At 47.7% G+C, this 14762-nt stretch overlaps 1 protein-coding gene across 4 annotated transcripts in view; it reads left to right on the top strand.

The window, feature by feature from the left end:
- PCNT (pericentrin) overlaps nt 1–14762 on the top strand; it is a 96448-nt gene that overhangs the window by 47159 nt on the left and 34527 nt on the right. For all 4 annotated transcript variants that reach the window (XM_060010184.1, XM_060010185.1, XM_060010183.1 and 1 more), the window contains exons 22-25: nt 4133–4362; nt 4767–4883; nt 5785–5991; nt 8045–8215. In XM_060010184.1, the coding sequence (XP_059866167.1) occupies nt 4133–4362; nt 4767–4883; nt 5785–5991; nt 8045–8215 (725 nt within the window). The remainder of the gene's footprint in view (nt 1–4132; nt 4363–4766; nt 4884–5784; nt 5992–8044; nt 8216–14762) is intronic.

Below are 14762 nucleotides of genomic sequence, written 5' to 3'. Positions count from 1 at the left end.
ATTCTTAGAAATTTTAGATCTTAAAATATTTAACGTTAAAACATGAAAAGCTTAAAATGTGGAGCTTGTGGGCAGTGGCGGCGGTAGGGGCAGCCAGGGCGGCGCCTGCACTCCGCCCGCTGAGGGCCTGCCTTCCTCTCCCTGTGGCCCCCACCGCCTGGCCCCCCGGGCGCGAGTCCGGCCAGGCGCACCTCTCTGCTGCCCCCACCGCACAGCAAAGGTGTCAGCGACCTTCTGACTTTCAGGGGCTCCTGCTGAGCCACCACCCCAAGCAACTCAGAAAACTCATTTCTCTTCCTCCAATTCTTCCTTTTAATTTTCCGATTAATAAACAAACAGTTGTCTGTTTAGTTTCTGCCCTCATCTTCGGTACCTCTTCTGGGCGAGACGCATGTTCACGCTCCCACGGCTCTTGAGTGGATGTGTGGCTCCGACGGGCTTGCAGGCTCTTGAAGCAAAGAGTGATTTGTGCCATCGTCTTGGTTTCCATCCGCGCGGGTTATTAAAACTATTTACAGTCATTTCCAGACTTCATCTTCTTGTTTAGCTTTAACATGTATAACATTCTTTTGTCTCTTTTCCATTTTTTGATGTGAACTTCTGATGGTAAAAAATTAACCTGCTTTCTTTTTTCCCTCCTTTGCTTTGTCTTTTTTATACTTGAACTGTGTCTAATGGATGTTGTGCTAATTGAGAGTGGACCCGTGGCATCTTCTCAGTTCTGTGTCTGCGGTGAGTCTGCTCCCGTGTCTGCTCGGGGCTTCCTGGAACTTGCTCTCCCCGCCACCTCAAGCTGGGGCAGGGCCGTCCCCTGCTGACTGTGCCGCCTTCCGCTTTGCTCGCGTGCTTGCTTCTTCCTCGTTCAGGTCGTGTCCTTGGTCCCCAGCACAGAAACTTGTCCCGCTTTCCCCTCTCTGCTCGGCCCCCAGGGACAGCGGCGCGTATGAGCACGTGAGCGCGTGTGCTCTGTCTGTCCGTGCCATGTGCACGGTGCTCCCTAAATGGCAGTAAGATGTGGGTTGTTTTCTCCACGGCTCCCTGCAGACTGGACGCTTTCAGAGAAGGACCGTGAGGGAAACTTTCCAAGACCTCGAGTGCCTGAAAATTACCTTATTTCAGCCTCATCCTTAAATGAAGTGGTAGCTGGAAAGACAATTCTAGATTTGGTTTCTTTTACTTGAATACTTTGAGACTAAAAACCATTGTTTTCTTGCATCCGGACACCTGCTGGCACATCTGACCGTGTTTCTTTGGAGGTGTTTTTAGAAGTTTATCTTTGCTCGGATGTTCACACGTCCCGGAACCGTATCTGGAGTGGTTTCCCATGCCTGCCCTGCTCTGCCGGCGGCCGGGCGTTTGTTACATCTGGGGCTTTGTTGTCATTACCTCTTGGCCGATGTCTCTTCCGTGCGCACACTTTGCTGTCCCCAGACGCCCTGGGCCACACGTCCCAGTGGGGCAGTGTCCTGGCTGGGGCCCCCTCCTGTTCCCGGGTGTTGGCGTCCCGGCCTGTGGGTCCGAGTGGTGGCTGGGCCCTCCCCGTCTGAGACCCGTGTTTGTTGTCACGGGCTCTCGTACCTCCAGCCTGCTCTCCCTGCGTGGGGCGTTAGGGCTTCAGAGTTGGGACCCTGTGGGAGATGCAGAGGTATGGGGTCAGGCGAACGGCCACATAGCCCTAGGCCTGGCGCCTCCCCTGCGTCCACTGTGACCGCCCCTCACCCCTGCAGAGAGGCCTCGCCCACCTGTGTGGTAGGGGCTGGCCGGAGGGCACAGATCCATGGAACCTTTTCCCCAACCCAGGCCAGTCTTTCGTCCTGCGTTTGTTTTATCCGCAGGAAATTCTCGTGTTTCCTTTGGGTCCTCTCGGTTTGCTTTCATCTTACATGGCTAACCCACCTTAGTTCCTCACTGTTGTCTGGTCCCTGTCTTAGCTGCCCGGCCACCTGGGGACTCCCGCTGCGCTGCCGCCCTGCAGGAGCGTGCCGGCCTGGCACCTGGCCTTCCCTTCCCTTCTCAGGCGCTGTCTTGGGGGCCACTTGGTCCCGATTCTGCTTTGGCTCCTCGTGAACACTGGCCAGCTTCCAAAGGGTGGGGGGTCCTGGCGCCCGTGGGGGAATTCAGCTCAGCCTCACCTGTTCTCGCGTGTCTCGTGCCCACTTTCAGGGCGATGCCATCTGTCCTCTGTGTTTTTCCTTGTTGTCTTTAAAAGTCAGCAGCAAGGCCCTGGGAGCCGGGACCTGCTGCAACACGAGGGCCAACAGTGGCCTTAGTCTCAACAGAGACCCAGCGGCTTACGCCGCAGCTGTTACTCACCCTTACGGTCCTGGAGGTGGGAATCCGAGGTGAAGGTGCCGACACGGTCGCCTTCTGGTGCGAGCCCGCCTCCCACTCGTGGATGCGCCTTCTCGCTGGGCCCTCACGTGCAGGAGGGGCAGCAGCTCCGTGGGGCCTCTTTTATAAGAGAAGCGCTCACCCCCTCATGGGGCTTCACCCTCCGCACCTCATCGCCTCTGAAGGCTCCACCTCCAAACACCAGCATGTGAATTCTGGAGGCACAGCATTCGGACCAAGCAGTGGCACCACGGAAGTAACACACGTTTCAGAGGTTGTCCAAGGCCTGGCATCAAGGCCACAACGTTTCCTGGAGTCCTGCTGCTGACATTTTCCCTTCTCTTATTTCTAACTTTCATATCTTAAGTCACCCAGTTTTCTGTTTTCATTTCTGAAAATGCTGTGTGTTTTCATTCATAGGCACTCCTGTTTCTATAGCACACAAGGATTCAGGTTTGTAACAGCACATGAGTGATTTCTGTGTGATATGCTGTATGTTTGCGGCAGGTTTTGCCAATTTTTTACTAAAGAGGACAAGTACCTAGCTTTTGTGGCAAACTACTACATGAAAGATAACTTTGATCGTCAATATTCTTACATAAAAATGGGCAAGCATTTCTGTCACGATGCTTAACTGCAGTTACTGAGCCGCAGGAAGCCTGTCTTGCCATAGTCGTCCTTGGGCTGGGGGCCTGCACTGGGGGCCCCAGGAGGTCTCCTGATTCTGGAGTTGGCCCTCTGTGTGGCCTTAATGGCCGCATGGACACCTCCCCTCAGTCCTGCCTGCACGAAGGCTGTGTGACCCTGAAGCGGGTCCTGTCTGGGTGGCTGGCCAGGCAGCACTGGTCATCACAGCAGTGGCACACGAGCCCTGGTTTCTAGTCTCTGAGGCCTGTGAAGGACATTGTTCTAACTGCATGTTTAAGCCTAATTTGCCATCGTTGCTGACTTGTTAGCCTGGAAGTTTATGGAGAATATTACCTTAGTGGGGGTGATAGTTTGTCATAAAAGACAGACTTATACAAACCAAAATAATTAACTTTGGAAAGCTGGTGAAATATAAATACAAACATATGGGTTTAACATTTCAGTTTCAGGATAGTTTCAACACTTTGGGATCCATTGCAGGGAGACCTCTTTTCCAAAGATGCTTGTTAACCTGTCGTTTCCCTTGGATCGTGGTCTCGTCGCCCCATCCGTTTTAGGTCGGCTTTAGATTTGCTGACGGCTCGACCCTTTTCCTCAAGACAGGTCACCCCCGGGTGTGTAGGGAGGCCTGTGCGGTCAGCACATCAGCTGGGAACCTCCGCAGCGGGGCTGGTGTTTCCTCTGGTGGAGGTTTTAAGTTACATTTTATTCTTCCATGTTGGAGAATATACGTGAAGGCAGAATTCCCAGAAAATTACCTGATGCGTCATTTGGGGACACAAAGATGTATTCTCTTCTCAGGCTTTAAAATTTTTTATTTTAGCCAATTTTCGTTTAAAAAGTATAATTTTTCCTTCCTCCCTCCCCGCCACCCCCCGCAGAAGTTCTCAGCCTTGTTTTCAGTGGGTTTTGCCAGAACTGTGGCTGTTTATTAGAACGTGGGCTCGGGATCTGACAGGTCGAGGGTGCACATCCGTCCTCTCGAGGCGGCTGTGTCCTTGGCCGAGTCACACGCCCGTGGGGGGTGGAGGGATACGCATGCTGCCCCCCCCCCCCACTGCGCTCCATCGCTGGAGAAACGCGCATCTCCACGTTTCTGCCGGCCCACGGCTCCCTGGGCTGGGCTCCTCAGCTGTTTCCTCGGCACCTTCAGCTCTTCAGAAGGAAGTGGAGTCGCTCACCAAGGAGCAGTCGGAGACCAAGGAGCAGTCGGAGAAGGACCGCTCAGCGCTGCTGTCCCAGATGAGGCTCCTAGAGGCAGAGCTGGAGGAGCAGCTCTCGCGGCAGCAGGCGTGTGCCCGGCAGGCCGAGGAGCTCTCCGCCCTGAGGCAGCAGATGGGCTCCCTGGACCAGCAGCTGCGCCGCCAGCGCCAGTTCATGGACGTAAGAGTCTCGAGCGATGAGTTTGTTTGCGTCACCGGAGGTCATCTTCGTAGCGCGAACTTCATTCTAGGTTGCTAAGTAGCTTCTGTGCTAGCGTCGGGATGAACGTGAGCACAGTGAGCACAGCCTGGAGGACGTCTCTCGGGTGTTGTGCACGCGCAGCTTGCCCTGGCCCGGGGCGGTGTCTGCTGGCCCTCTGCCGTCTGCTTTCTGTCTCTCCTGCCCATGTCTCAGAAGCCGCCCTGGGTCCCACCTGGGGACTGCGCCTCTTCATGTGGCTCCGTCATTCGCGGTGCCCATGACAAGGGGGCCCCTTCCGCCCGGTCCCCGTCCTCCGCTCCTGCCTGCAAAGGGCGGTGGGGACGCTCGGGGAAACGGTCCAAACAGGCTGCCTCTCGCGACAGGTGCAGGCGGTGGAGCGGGAACGCGAGCGCGAGGACTTCCAGCAGGAGATCCAGAGGCTGGAGGAGCAGCTCTGCCAGGCAGCCCGGCTGCGACCGCCGGGTCCCTGCGACAGCGACGTAAGTCAGCCCGCCCGCCGTATGCCAGGCCCTGCCTGTGGGGAGCGGTTCTCTGCGCTGCTTTCAAAAAAAGCTTTACCTTTAAAGCCTGTTTTGCCTTTCACGTACGCGAAAACGACCACGGGTGCAGCTGGATGGTGAGGTGCGAGTGCTCCGTGCTTGTCTGTGTCTGTGCGTCGTCCGTTTGCTCCCTCGGTGCTGCTGCCCCTCGCCTGTTCTCTGCATGACCAGACAGGGAGGGGTTGGTGCACGGGGCCCTGTCTCTGGTTTGTTTTTCTTGCTTCCTTCTGCTTGGGGTCGGATCTGTCTGCTTCTTCCTGTCTGAGGTCGCTGGAGTTGATTTGCTTATTCTTTTTAAAAATTAAAATTACTTTGAGATGATTGTGGATTCACTTGTAGTTAGAGGAAATAAGACCAGTTCCCCCCATGGTGATGTCCTGCAGGAGGCCCCAGCCAGGGTGTGGACATGCAGACAGGAGACGCCCACTCCCTCCCACCCGCTAATCCGCGCTCTCTCCACAGCTTTGTAATTTCCAGGCTGTTGTGCAAATGGACCATAGGTGTAACCTTTGCACTCAGCCTGCTTCTCGATCCTGACCCAGGCGGTGCTGTATCTATCTGTGCTTGGTTCTTTTTTTTTTTTTTACTGCTCAGTGGCTTTCCATTCCTTCCTCCCACAATTTATTTTATTTTACTAACAAATTCTATGTTATTTTTTGTGTATCATTTTACAGAGAGAATTCTGTCTTATTCTTCCACCAGGCTTCACTGTGCAGCGTGGGTCTAGAAAACCATGCAGAGGATCAGTTTTCTTACAGTTGTGTTGTTGTACTCTCTTTACTTTGCAAGGTGGGATTTTTTTTTAAACTATTGTTTCTGAAGCATTTTCTGTGGTTTTTAGATTGAATTGTTAGAAGAAAAATTGAGAGAAAAATCAGATGGACTTAATGAACTGATTTTAAAGAAAGAGTTGGCAGATAGACAAGTATTAATCCAGGAAGAGGAGATAAAACGTCTGCAGGAGACGAACGCCAGCACCACGAGAAAACTGATGCAGCTCCAGGGAGAACTGGAGAGACAGCGGAAAGCTGCGAGGGACCTGGAGCAGGCGAGCGTGCGGTCCCGGGGCGGAGGGGGGCGGCCGGGGGGAAGCTGCCGTGGCGGGGCTTCCTTTTCACCGCAGACCCCCAGCTCTGACTGCTCCACTGTGGACACAGGGTCACCAAGCGTGTGGGGGTCTCCCCAGTCCCCGGCGACCCCAGCTGGGTGTCCTGCGACTTAGCTCAACTCTGACACCGTCTACCTGGAGATGGCGTCAGACCCCGCAGCTTAAGGGCTCAGTCCCACAGGACTGTCCCCGCACCCAGATGCCCACCTCGGGTCCAACTTTTATAAGTTGAGGATCCCACGACCCCCTCCTGGGTTTCAACGAATTTGCTAGAGTGGCTCACAGAACTCAAAACACTTTACTTACTGGGTTGCCAGTTTATCATAAAAGGATGCAATTGGGGAACAGCCAGATGGAGGGTGCAGAGGGCAGGTGGGGAGGGCGCACTGACCCAGAAGCTCCTGGAAACCCATCCTTTTGGGTTTTGTGGAGGCTTCATCATGCAGCCACGATTGGCCATTGGTGATGGGTTCACCCTTCAGCCCCTCTCCCCTCCCTGGAGGCCAGGGCTGGGACTGAAAGTTCTGACCCTTTAATCCCATGGTCAGTTCCCCTGGCAAACAGCCCCGGTGGCCTGGGGCTTCCCCAAAGTCACCTCTGTGACACAGACTCAGATGTGGCTGGAGGGGCTTGTTGGGAATGTAGGGCACCTTCGTCACTCTCATCGCTCAGGGAGCACCAAGGTGTCAGGCGCTCTGTGCCAGGCATCGGACAGAGACCAGGTGCGTGTTTCTCATTGCACATCACAGTGTCGCATTTAGTGTAATAACATTTCATACCAGTTTTATAGCACTCCTTTGTCTCTCAAGTACTCTTGAGTTTATCGCTAGTAATTAAGTAAATCTTCAAGATTTTAGGTTTAGAAAGCTTATTTTATTAAATACTTTACATAGAGCCTAGTTATAATTATTTTAATTTTTGAGTAAGGAATTTATGTCAGCTCCTCAGTGAAAACACCTCTGGTGATAGTTCTTCTAGTTGTAGTTTGGAATTACGCCTCAGGGATGTGCATGTTCTTGTGTCTAAGAGTTTAAGATGAGGTGGGAAAGCTGCGTGTGGGCAGGTCCCCTGATTGGGAGTGGGGCAGGGCCGTGGTGTAGGAGGGCCTTTCCAGTCAGCGCTGCCCCTCCTTTGAGCATTTAGCCTGAAGGAATCCAAGTTTCTTGTATCTCGTGTCACTGGGGGTTTAAAGGTTACTTGGAAGTCTGAGGCTCAATAAGAAATTTTATTTTGGAATCGTTTTGGCCCTAAGAAAACCCTGGCTCAAGGAGGAGAGTTTTATCAGGTGTGTTTGGTTTGAAAATGCTGATGAGAACCACTAGGTGAAGCCCAGGCCCCTTCTTGAGGATGTGCTGTGTGGGAAGGACGTCCAGCACAGGCCCCGTGGCTCCTGAGTCAGCCAGCGGCTCGCTCTGTCCCCCCTTGCTTGGGGACAGTTCTGGGCGGCTCCCTCCTCCAGCCAACAGCTACCGAGCTTACTAGGCACCAGGCTGTAGAAAATGCCTTTTTTTGCCTCTACAAAGTTGGACCATGTGTACAATTTTGGATGCCTATTTCTTCCCCACTTAATGTGCTGTGACCATTCTATCCATAGTAAATGTTCCCTGAAAACTTTTTACTGGGCTGCTAACACTCATTGCGTGGATGTGTTGTCAGCCATTGACCTGTGCTTTGTCAGGTTCTTCCCAGTTAAAACAATTTGCTGACAGTCTGGAGACCCTTTTGGTACCTTGTTGAATAATGACTGGGATAAGTTCCTTGCAGTGGAATCTCGGGCGCACGTGGCGGCTCTGTTTGGGCTGCACCCTCCACTAGGCAGGCATCTGCTCTGGAGCATGGCTGGGTCTGTGGATGGTGTGTCTGGCATGTGCAGGTGTGCACAGGTGTGCTCCAGAAGGGCTGAGGATGACCTACACTTTAATAACAAGCTGCAGTTTGAGGCCCCCAATTTCCTGAAACACTTGCCTAAAATAAATCTTTTTTTCTTAAATAGGACAAAGAGGCATTACAGGAACAGCAGATGAGTAACTTGCTCCTGGTGTCCACACTGCAGTCTAAACTGGATGAGGGCAAATGCCTGGGGTCACCTGCGGGCAACCGTCCTGACGATGCAGAAGTCCAGCTGGAGGCGGTGCACAGGACGCTGCTGCAGCATGAGGACGAGGTGCGTGTGGGGCGGGCCTTGTGGGAGTGTCCCCTCACTGCTCCGTGTCTGCTGGTGGCCTCCCCTGCGCTTCTGTGTAGAGGACAGGACATCCAAGCGATACAGTTTGTGGGCTTGTCACTACTGTGTACGCTTTGTAATTTTAACATTTCTATGTGGATTATAGGACAGTAAGTTTTTCTGGCACGTACTTTAAATCTTTCAAAGTGATTTTAATAATTATTAAATCGATTAGAATATTAGATCTTTTTTTTTTTTTTTTTTGTGGTACGCGGGCCTCTCACTGTTGTGGCCTCTCCCGTGGCGGAGCACAGGCTCCGGACGTGCAGGCTCAGCGGCCATGGCTCACGGGCCCAGCCGCTCCGCGGCATGTGGGATCTTCCCGGACCGGGGCACGAACCCGTGTCCCCTGCATCGGCAGGCGGACTCTCAACCACTGCGCCACCAGGGAAGCCCGGTGTTTGTGTTTTTGATGTTGAGTTGTATGAACGGTTTATATATGTTGGATGTTACCCCTTTATTGGTCCTAATATTTGTAAATGTTTTCGGCCATGCAGTAGGCTGTCTTTTCATCTTGTCGATGGCTGCCTTTGCTGTGCAAAAGCTTTTAAGTTCATCCAGGTCCCACTTGTTTATTCTTGCTTTTGTTTCCTGTGCTTTAGGAGACAGCACCAAGAAAATATTGCTATAATTTATGTCAAAGAGTGTTCTGCCTGGTTTTCCTCTAGCAGTTTTATGGTTTCCGGTCTTGCATTTAGGTCTTTTTCCTTTTTTTTTTTTTTTTACAGTTTTTATGGTGCTATATATATATATTTTTTAACTTATTTTTATTTTTTATTTTATTTTTTTAATTTTTGGCTGTTTGGTTTCGTTGCTGTGCACAGGCTTTCTCTAGTTGCAGCAAGTGGGGGCTACTCTTTGTTGCCATGCGCAGGCTTCTTATTGCAGTGACTTCTCTTGTTGCAGTGCGTGGGCTTCAGTAGTTACAGCACACGGGCTCAGCAGCTGCAGCATGTGGGCCCTAGAGCACGTGGGCTTCAGTATTTGAAGTGCATGGGCTCAGTAGTTGAGGTGTGCAGGCCCTAGGCATGCGGGCTTCAGTAGTTGTGGCTCACGGGCTCTAGAGTGCAGGCTCAGTAGTTGTAGCGCATGGGCTTTGTTGCTGCGTGGCATGTGAGATCTTTCCGGACCAGGGATTGAGCCCGTGTCCCCTGCATTGGCAGGTGGATTCTTAACCACTGCAGCACCAGGGAAGTCCTGTGCACTTAGGTCTTTAATCCATTTTGAATTTATTTTTGTATATAGTATTAGAGAATGTTCTAATTTCATTCTTTTACATGTAGCTGTCCCGTTTTCTCAGCACCACTTATTAAAGAGGCTGTCTTTTCACCATTGTATATTCTTGCCTCCTTTGTTGTTGATTAATTGACCATAAGGATGTGGGTTTATTTCTGGGCTCTGTATTCTGTTCCATTGATCTGTGTATCTGTTTTTGTGCCAATACCATGCTGTTTTGATTACTGTAGCTTCATAGTGTAGTCTGAAGTTAGGGAGCATGCTACCTCCAGCTTTGTTCTTTTTCTCAAAATTTCTTTGGCAATTTGGTGTTTTCTGTGGTGCCATATACACTTGAGGATTATTTGTTCTGGTTCTGTGAAACCTGTCGTGGGTATTTTCATAGGGAGTGCATTAAATCTGTAGATCGCTTTAGGTACGATAGACATTTTAACAGTATTCTTCCAATCTCTGAACGTGGAATATCTTTCCATTTCTTTGTATTACCTTCAGTTTCCTTCATCAGTGTTTTATAGTTTTCAGAGTAGAGGTCTTTCACCTCCTCAGATAAGTTTATTCCTAGTATTTTATTCTTTTTGATGTTTTCTTTCTCTTCTGGTACTTCATTATTAATGTATAGAAAAAGCAACAGATTTCTGTATATTAATCTTGTATCCTTAAACTTTTCTGATTTCAGTTTAGTTCTAATAGTTTTTGGTTGGAAACTTTGGGGTTTTCTATATAAAGTATTAACATCATCTGCAAATAGTGATAGTTTTAGTTTTTCCCTTCCGATTTGGATGCCTTTTATTTCTTTTCCTTGTCTGATTGCTGTGGCTAGGATTTCTAATACTATGATAAATAGAAGTAGCAAGAGTAGGTATTCTTGTCTTTTTCCTGATTTTAGAGGGAAGGCTTTCAACTTTTCGCCAATAATATGATGTTAGCTGTGGATTTGTCATAAATGGCCTTTATTGTATTGAGATCTATTTCCTCTTTACTGACTTTGATGAGAGTTTTTATCATGAATGGGTGTTGAATTGTGGCACATGCTTTTACTGCATCTATTGAGACGATTGTGTGTTTTTATCCTTCCTTTTGGGAATGTGGTGTATCCTATTGGTTGATTTACAGATATTGAATCCTCCTTGCATCCCTGGAATAAATCTCACTTGATCATTGTGTGTGATTTCTTAATGTATCGTTGGATTGGTTTGCTAATATTTTATTGAGGATTTTTACATCTATATTCATTAGAGATACTGCCGTAACTGTCTTCTTTGGTAGTGTCTTTTTTTGGTTTTGGTATCAGGGTACTGATGACCTCAGAGAATAAGTTTGGGAGTGTTCCCTCCTCTTCAGTGTTTTGGAATTGTTTGAAAAGGATAGGGATTAGCACTTCCTTACATGTTTGGTATAGTTCCCCTGTGAAGCTGTCCGTTACTGGACTTGTGATTCTTTTGCTAATTTTTTAAAAGTTGGGTTCATTTTCTCATTGTTCAGTTTTGGGAATTCTTTATATCTTCTGAATACTTTTTTGATATATGATCTGCAGATATTTAACCCACTCTGTGGTTTGTCTCTTCACTCTTCAATAGTGTGTTCTACAGATCAAGACCTTTTTAGTTTTGATGAAGTTCAATTTATTAAATTTTAAATGGGTTATGCTTTTGGAGTTGTATCTAAGAGCTCTTCTCCTAACCCAAGACGACAAAAGTATTCTCTTATGTTTTCACTTAGAAATTTCATAGTTTTGCTTTGTATTCAAATCTATGGTATACTTTATATTTGGGCACATGGATGTCTAATTTTTCCAGCTCTGTTCAAATGCTAATCTTTTTTCCGTTTAATTGCCTTTACACCGTTCACAAAAATCAGTTAACCATATTTATTTAGATATCTGAACTCTGTTCAGTTATATTGATCTAGGTTTCTCTTTCTTTACTAATATCACACTGTTTCTATTTCTATACTTTTACAGTAAGTCTTGAAACCAGGTAATGTAAGTCATCCAACTTTTTCTGTTTACAAATTTGTTTTGGCAATTCTGCTTCCTTTAACTTTCCATGTAATTGTAGAAGCAACAAAGTGATACCTGCAAAAATGTTTTGCTGGTATTTTGATTGGGATTGCATTGAATCTACAGATTGATCTGGAGAAACTTAACATCTTAACAATTTTGAGTCTTCCAAACCATGAACATGGTGTAAGTCTCCATTTATTTGTCTTCTTGGATTTCTTTCAGTGATATGTGGTTTTCAATTTATATATCCTGTATATATTTTGTTAGATTTATATCTAGGTACTTTATTTTTTGTTGTGCTATCTTAAATGATATGTTCATTTAATTTAAAATGTGGTGTGTTTTATTTCACATTAAATTCTAATATGGTAGATTATATTGATGAATTTTCAAATATTGAACCAGCCCTGAATCCCTGGAATAAACCCCACTTGGTCATGGTGTATGGTTCTTTTATATCTGCTGAATTCTATTTACTAGTGTTTTGTTTGTTTGTTTGTTTGTTTGTTTGCGGTACGCGGGCCTCTCACTGTTGTGGCCTCTCCCGTTGCTGAGCACAGGCTCCGGACGCGCAGGCTCAGTGGCCATGGCTCACAGGCCCAGCCGCTCCGTGGCATGTGGGATCTTCCCGGACCGGGGCATGAACCCGTGTCCCCTGCATCGGCAGGCGGACTCTCAACCACTGCGCCACCAGGGAAGCCCCTTTACTAGTGTTTTATTAAGAATTTATATATTCATCATGGATATTGGTCTGTAGTTTTCTTGTGATACCTGTCTGGTTTTGGTATCAGGGTAATATTGGCCTCACTGAATGAATTGTTCCCTCTTCTGTTTTCTGTAAAAGATTGTTCAGTATTGGTGCTATTTATTATTTAACTCATTACTGATGGGGGGATTTTTGCAGAAACTAACACCTGTGTCCGGTGATTTTTATTTTGGCCAGCCTGAAATAATTCTGTTATTTCAGTAACACTTTGCAGGTTATTACAATGGTTACACCTAATGCACCTGTAAAGTCTCCTAATTTTTGTGAAATGTTGTCTTCAGTCTGTTCTACTGTAGAAGCAAAGGAGCATTCTCCAGCACCATGAGCTTCATTTTCATTTTCCGTATTGGAATTAATCACTAAGGTTTTCTGTCTTTTTGTTGATCTAATATTCACATCATCTGAATCAGAACTATATTCTGAAGAATTATCATTTTCTGAGACACTAGTATATATGTTGCTTGGACAATCGGAGAAAGTATCTGCAAAAATTCACTGAAAAATTCTTCTTCACTCAAAATTTCACGAGGCGTCATTTTTGAAAATTTTACATTTATAATATACACAATGTTGGAACAAAAACCTCACAGAGAAAAATGTGAATGATAATGACAGTCGCAAGTTGCGTGATGAACCCTTGGTCCAGTTTAAGCTTGAGCATCTTTGCGCAGTGATGTTAGTTGTCTCACTCTCTAAAAACGTACTGATACATCTCCAGTCAATAACACTCAGGTAACAAAAGACGTATTAACATGTCTCCTGTCAATAATGTGTTAATTGTTGAGTAACACCATCTGGGCCTGGCAAGTTCTCTCTTTGTTTTTAAATTACAGATTCAATTTCCTCAATACTTACGGGATTGTTCAAATTAATATTTCGCATTGGGAAGTTTTGGGCCATTATTTATTGAGGTATTTTTTGCATCATTCTCTTCTAGAGCTCCAGTTACAAATGCGCCATGCCTTTTACATCGTCCTGTGGGTGTTGGAAGCTGTGTGCATTTTTTATAATTCTTTTCCTCTGGTGGGATAATGTCTGTGACTCTTCAGAGTTGGAACTCCGTCATGTTCAGGATTTTCTCAAGCCCATTGGAGTGATTTTCTAAATTTCCTATCTTTTTGTTTATCATGAACATGCTTACCTTTATGTGCTTGAACACAGTTATAACATCCTTATTTGCTTCTTCCAGCATTTTTGTCATCTCAGTTTTAGTTGTCACTGGTTGTCTTTTCGTGTCAGAGTAGGCCACGTGATGCTGATATTTTATTAAATAATTTTGATTGGCATCCTTGATATTCTGCAAATAATGTTGTGGAAACTCTTGCTTCCCAAAACAGTGAGATTTTTCTTTTAGTGGTAGTCATGTTGGTCGGACTTGAAGTTTGCACTCTGTCTTGCCTGTAGAGATCGCATGAAGTTTGGTTTCCCTTCCCTGCTTCTCTGTCTGTTGTCTTTTTCTCTCCAGAGCCCTGGCAGCCCTGGCTGCCCCAGTTCCCTCTTCTCGGCCTCATCTGGCTGCACTGCCTGATGGCACAGCCTGAAAGATGGAAACTCCCCCATCTGGTAGCCTTTGCTGCATCAGAATCCCCAGCATGACGTCCTGGGCCTGTAGGCAGGTGGGATGTACCTCTGGGTTTCACGGAGTCGGTCTGCGTGCCCATTGTGGAGCTCCGTGGGCCCTCTGTGACGCCGTGCTCGTGCTGACTCTCCAGATGCCCACAGAATCCGCTGGCTGAGAGAGAAGCACCCTCTGAGCCTCACTCTTAGCTGCCTGGGGTGCGTGGCACTGTCCCGTGCACTGTGCACTGTCGCATGTCAGAGGCACCACTCCTCCCGCACTCAGGGAGATGCGACACATGTGTTCTGGCCCTTTTTCTGTCTTCTGCAACTGCAGTTCTGTTCTTCCCTCTCTGGGCTTTGTGAGCATCGCTGCGCCTCTGCTTCCTCACTTGCTCCAACTGCACTGCATCTTAGAGGACTTACTTTAGATTTTAGTGCCTTACCTTTTAATACCACTTCCACGTGCTAGCTTTGGTAAAGTGTGATGCTGGTGTTGTGGCTTTGGCGCTTTTGTTGTGCACACGTTTTCATCTCAGTGTGCTGAGTGCGCTGAGTGCATCAGGCCAAACGCATGCAGACAGAGTTACCCCCCCGACTCCCTTCAGTCGTCTGTGGGTGGGGAGACGTGGGTCTGTGCAGCACACAGCGTGGGGCTGGGTAGAGGGTCTTGCCTCACACTGAGAACTTTTCTTTTGCCAACTACATACAGTGGCGTCAGATGTGCTAAGTGTGAGTGTGACGTACAGCTTACGCCATCCAAACCAAAACCAAACATCAGTTTTCTTATTTTTGTTTTCACTATGGGCCAGGTTTGGATTTGTGTTTGAAGTAATGGTTAAGTAGTACTGGTGAAACCAAGAATTGTATGAAACTCTTAATTTTTAGGACGTATAAGACGTTACTATAATCAATTGCTTGAAAAT

This window comes from Delphinus delphis, chromosome 4 (genome assembly GCF_949987515.2).
Source record: "Delphinus delphis chromosome 4, mDelDel1.2, whole genome shotgun sequence".
Classification (NCBI taxonomy): Eukaryota; Metazoa; Chordata; class Mammalia; order Artiodactyla; family Delphinidae; genus Delphinus; species Delphinus delphis.
The sequence above is the reverse complement of the archived record's forward strand: the minus strand, read 5'-3'. Positions and strand labels throughout refer to the sequence as shown.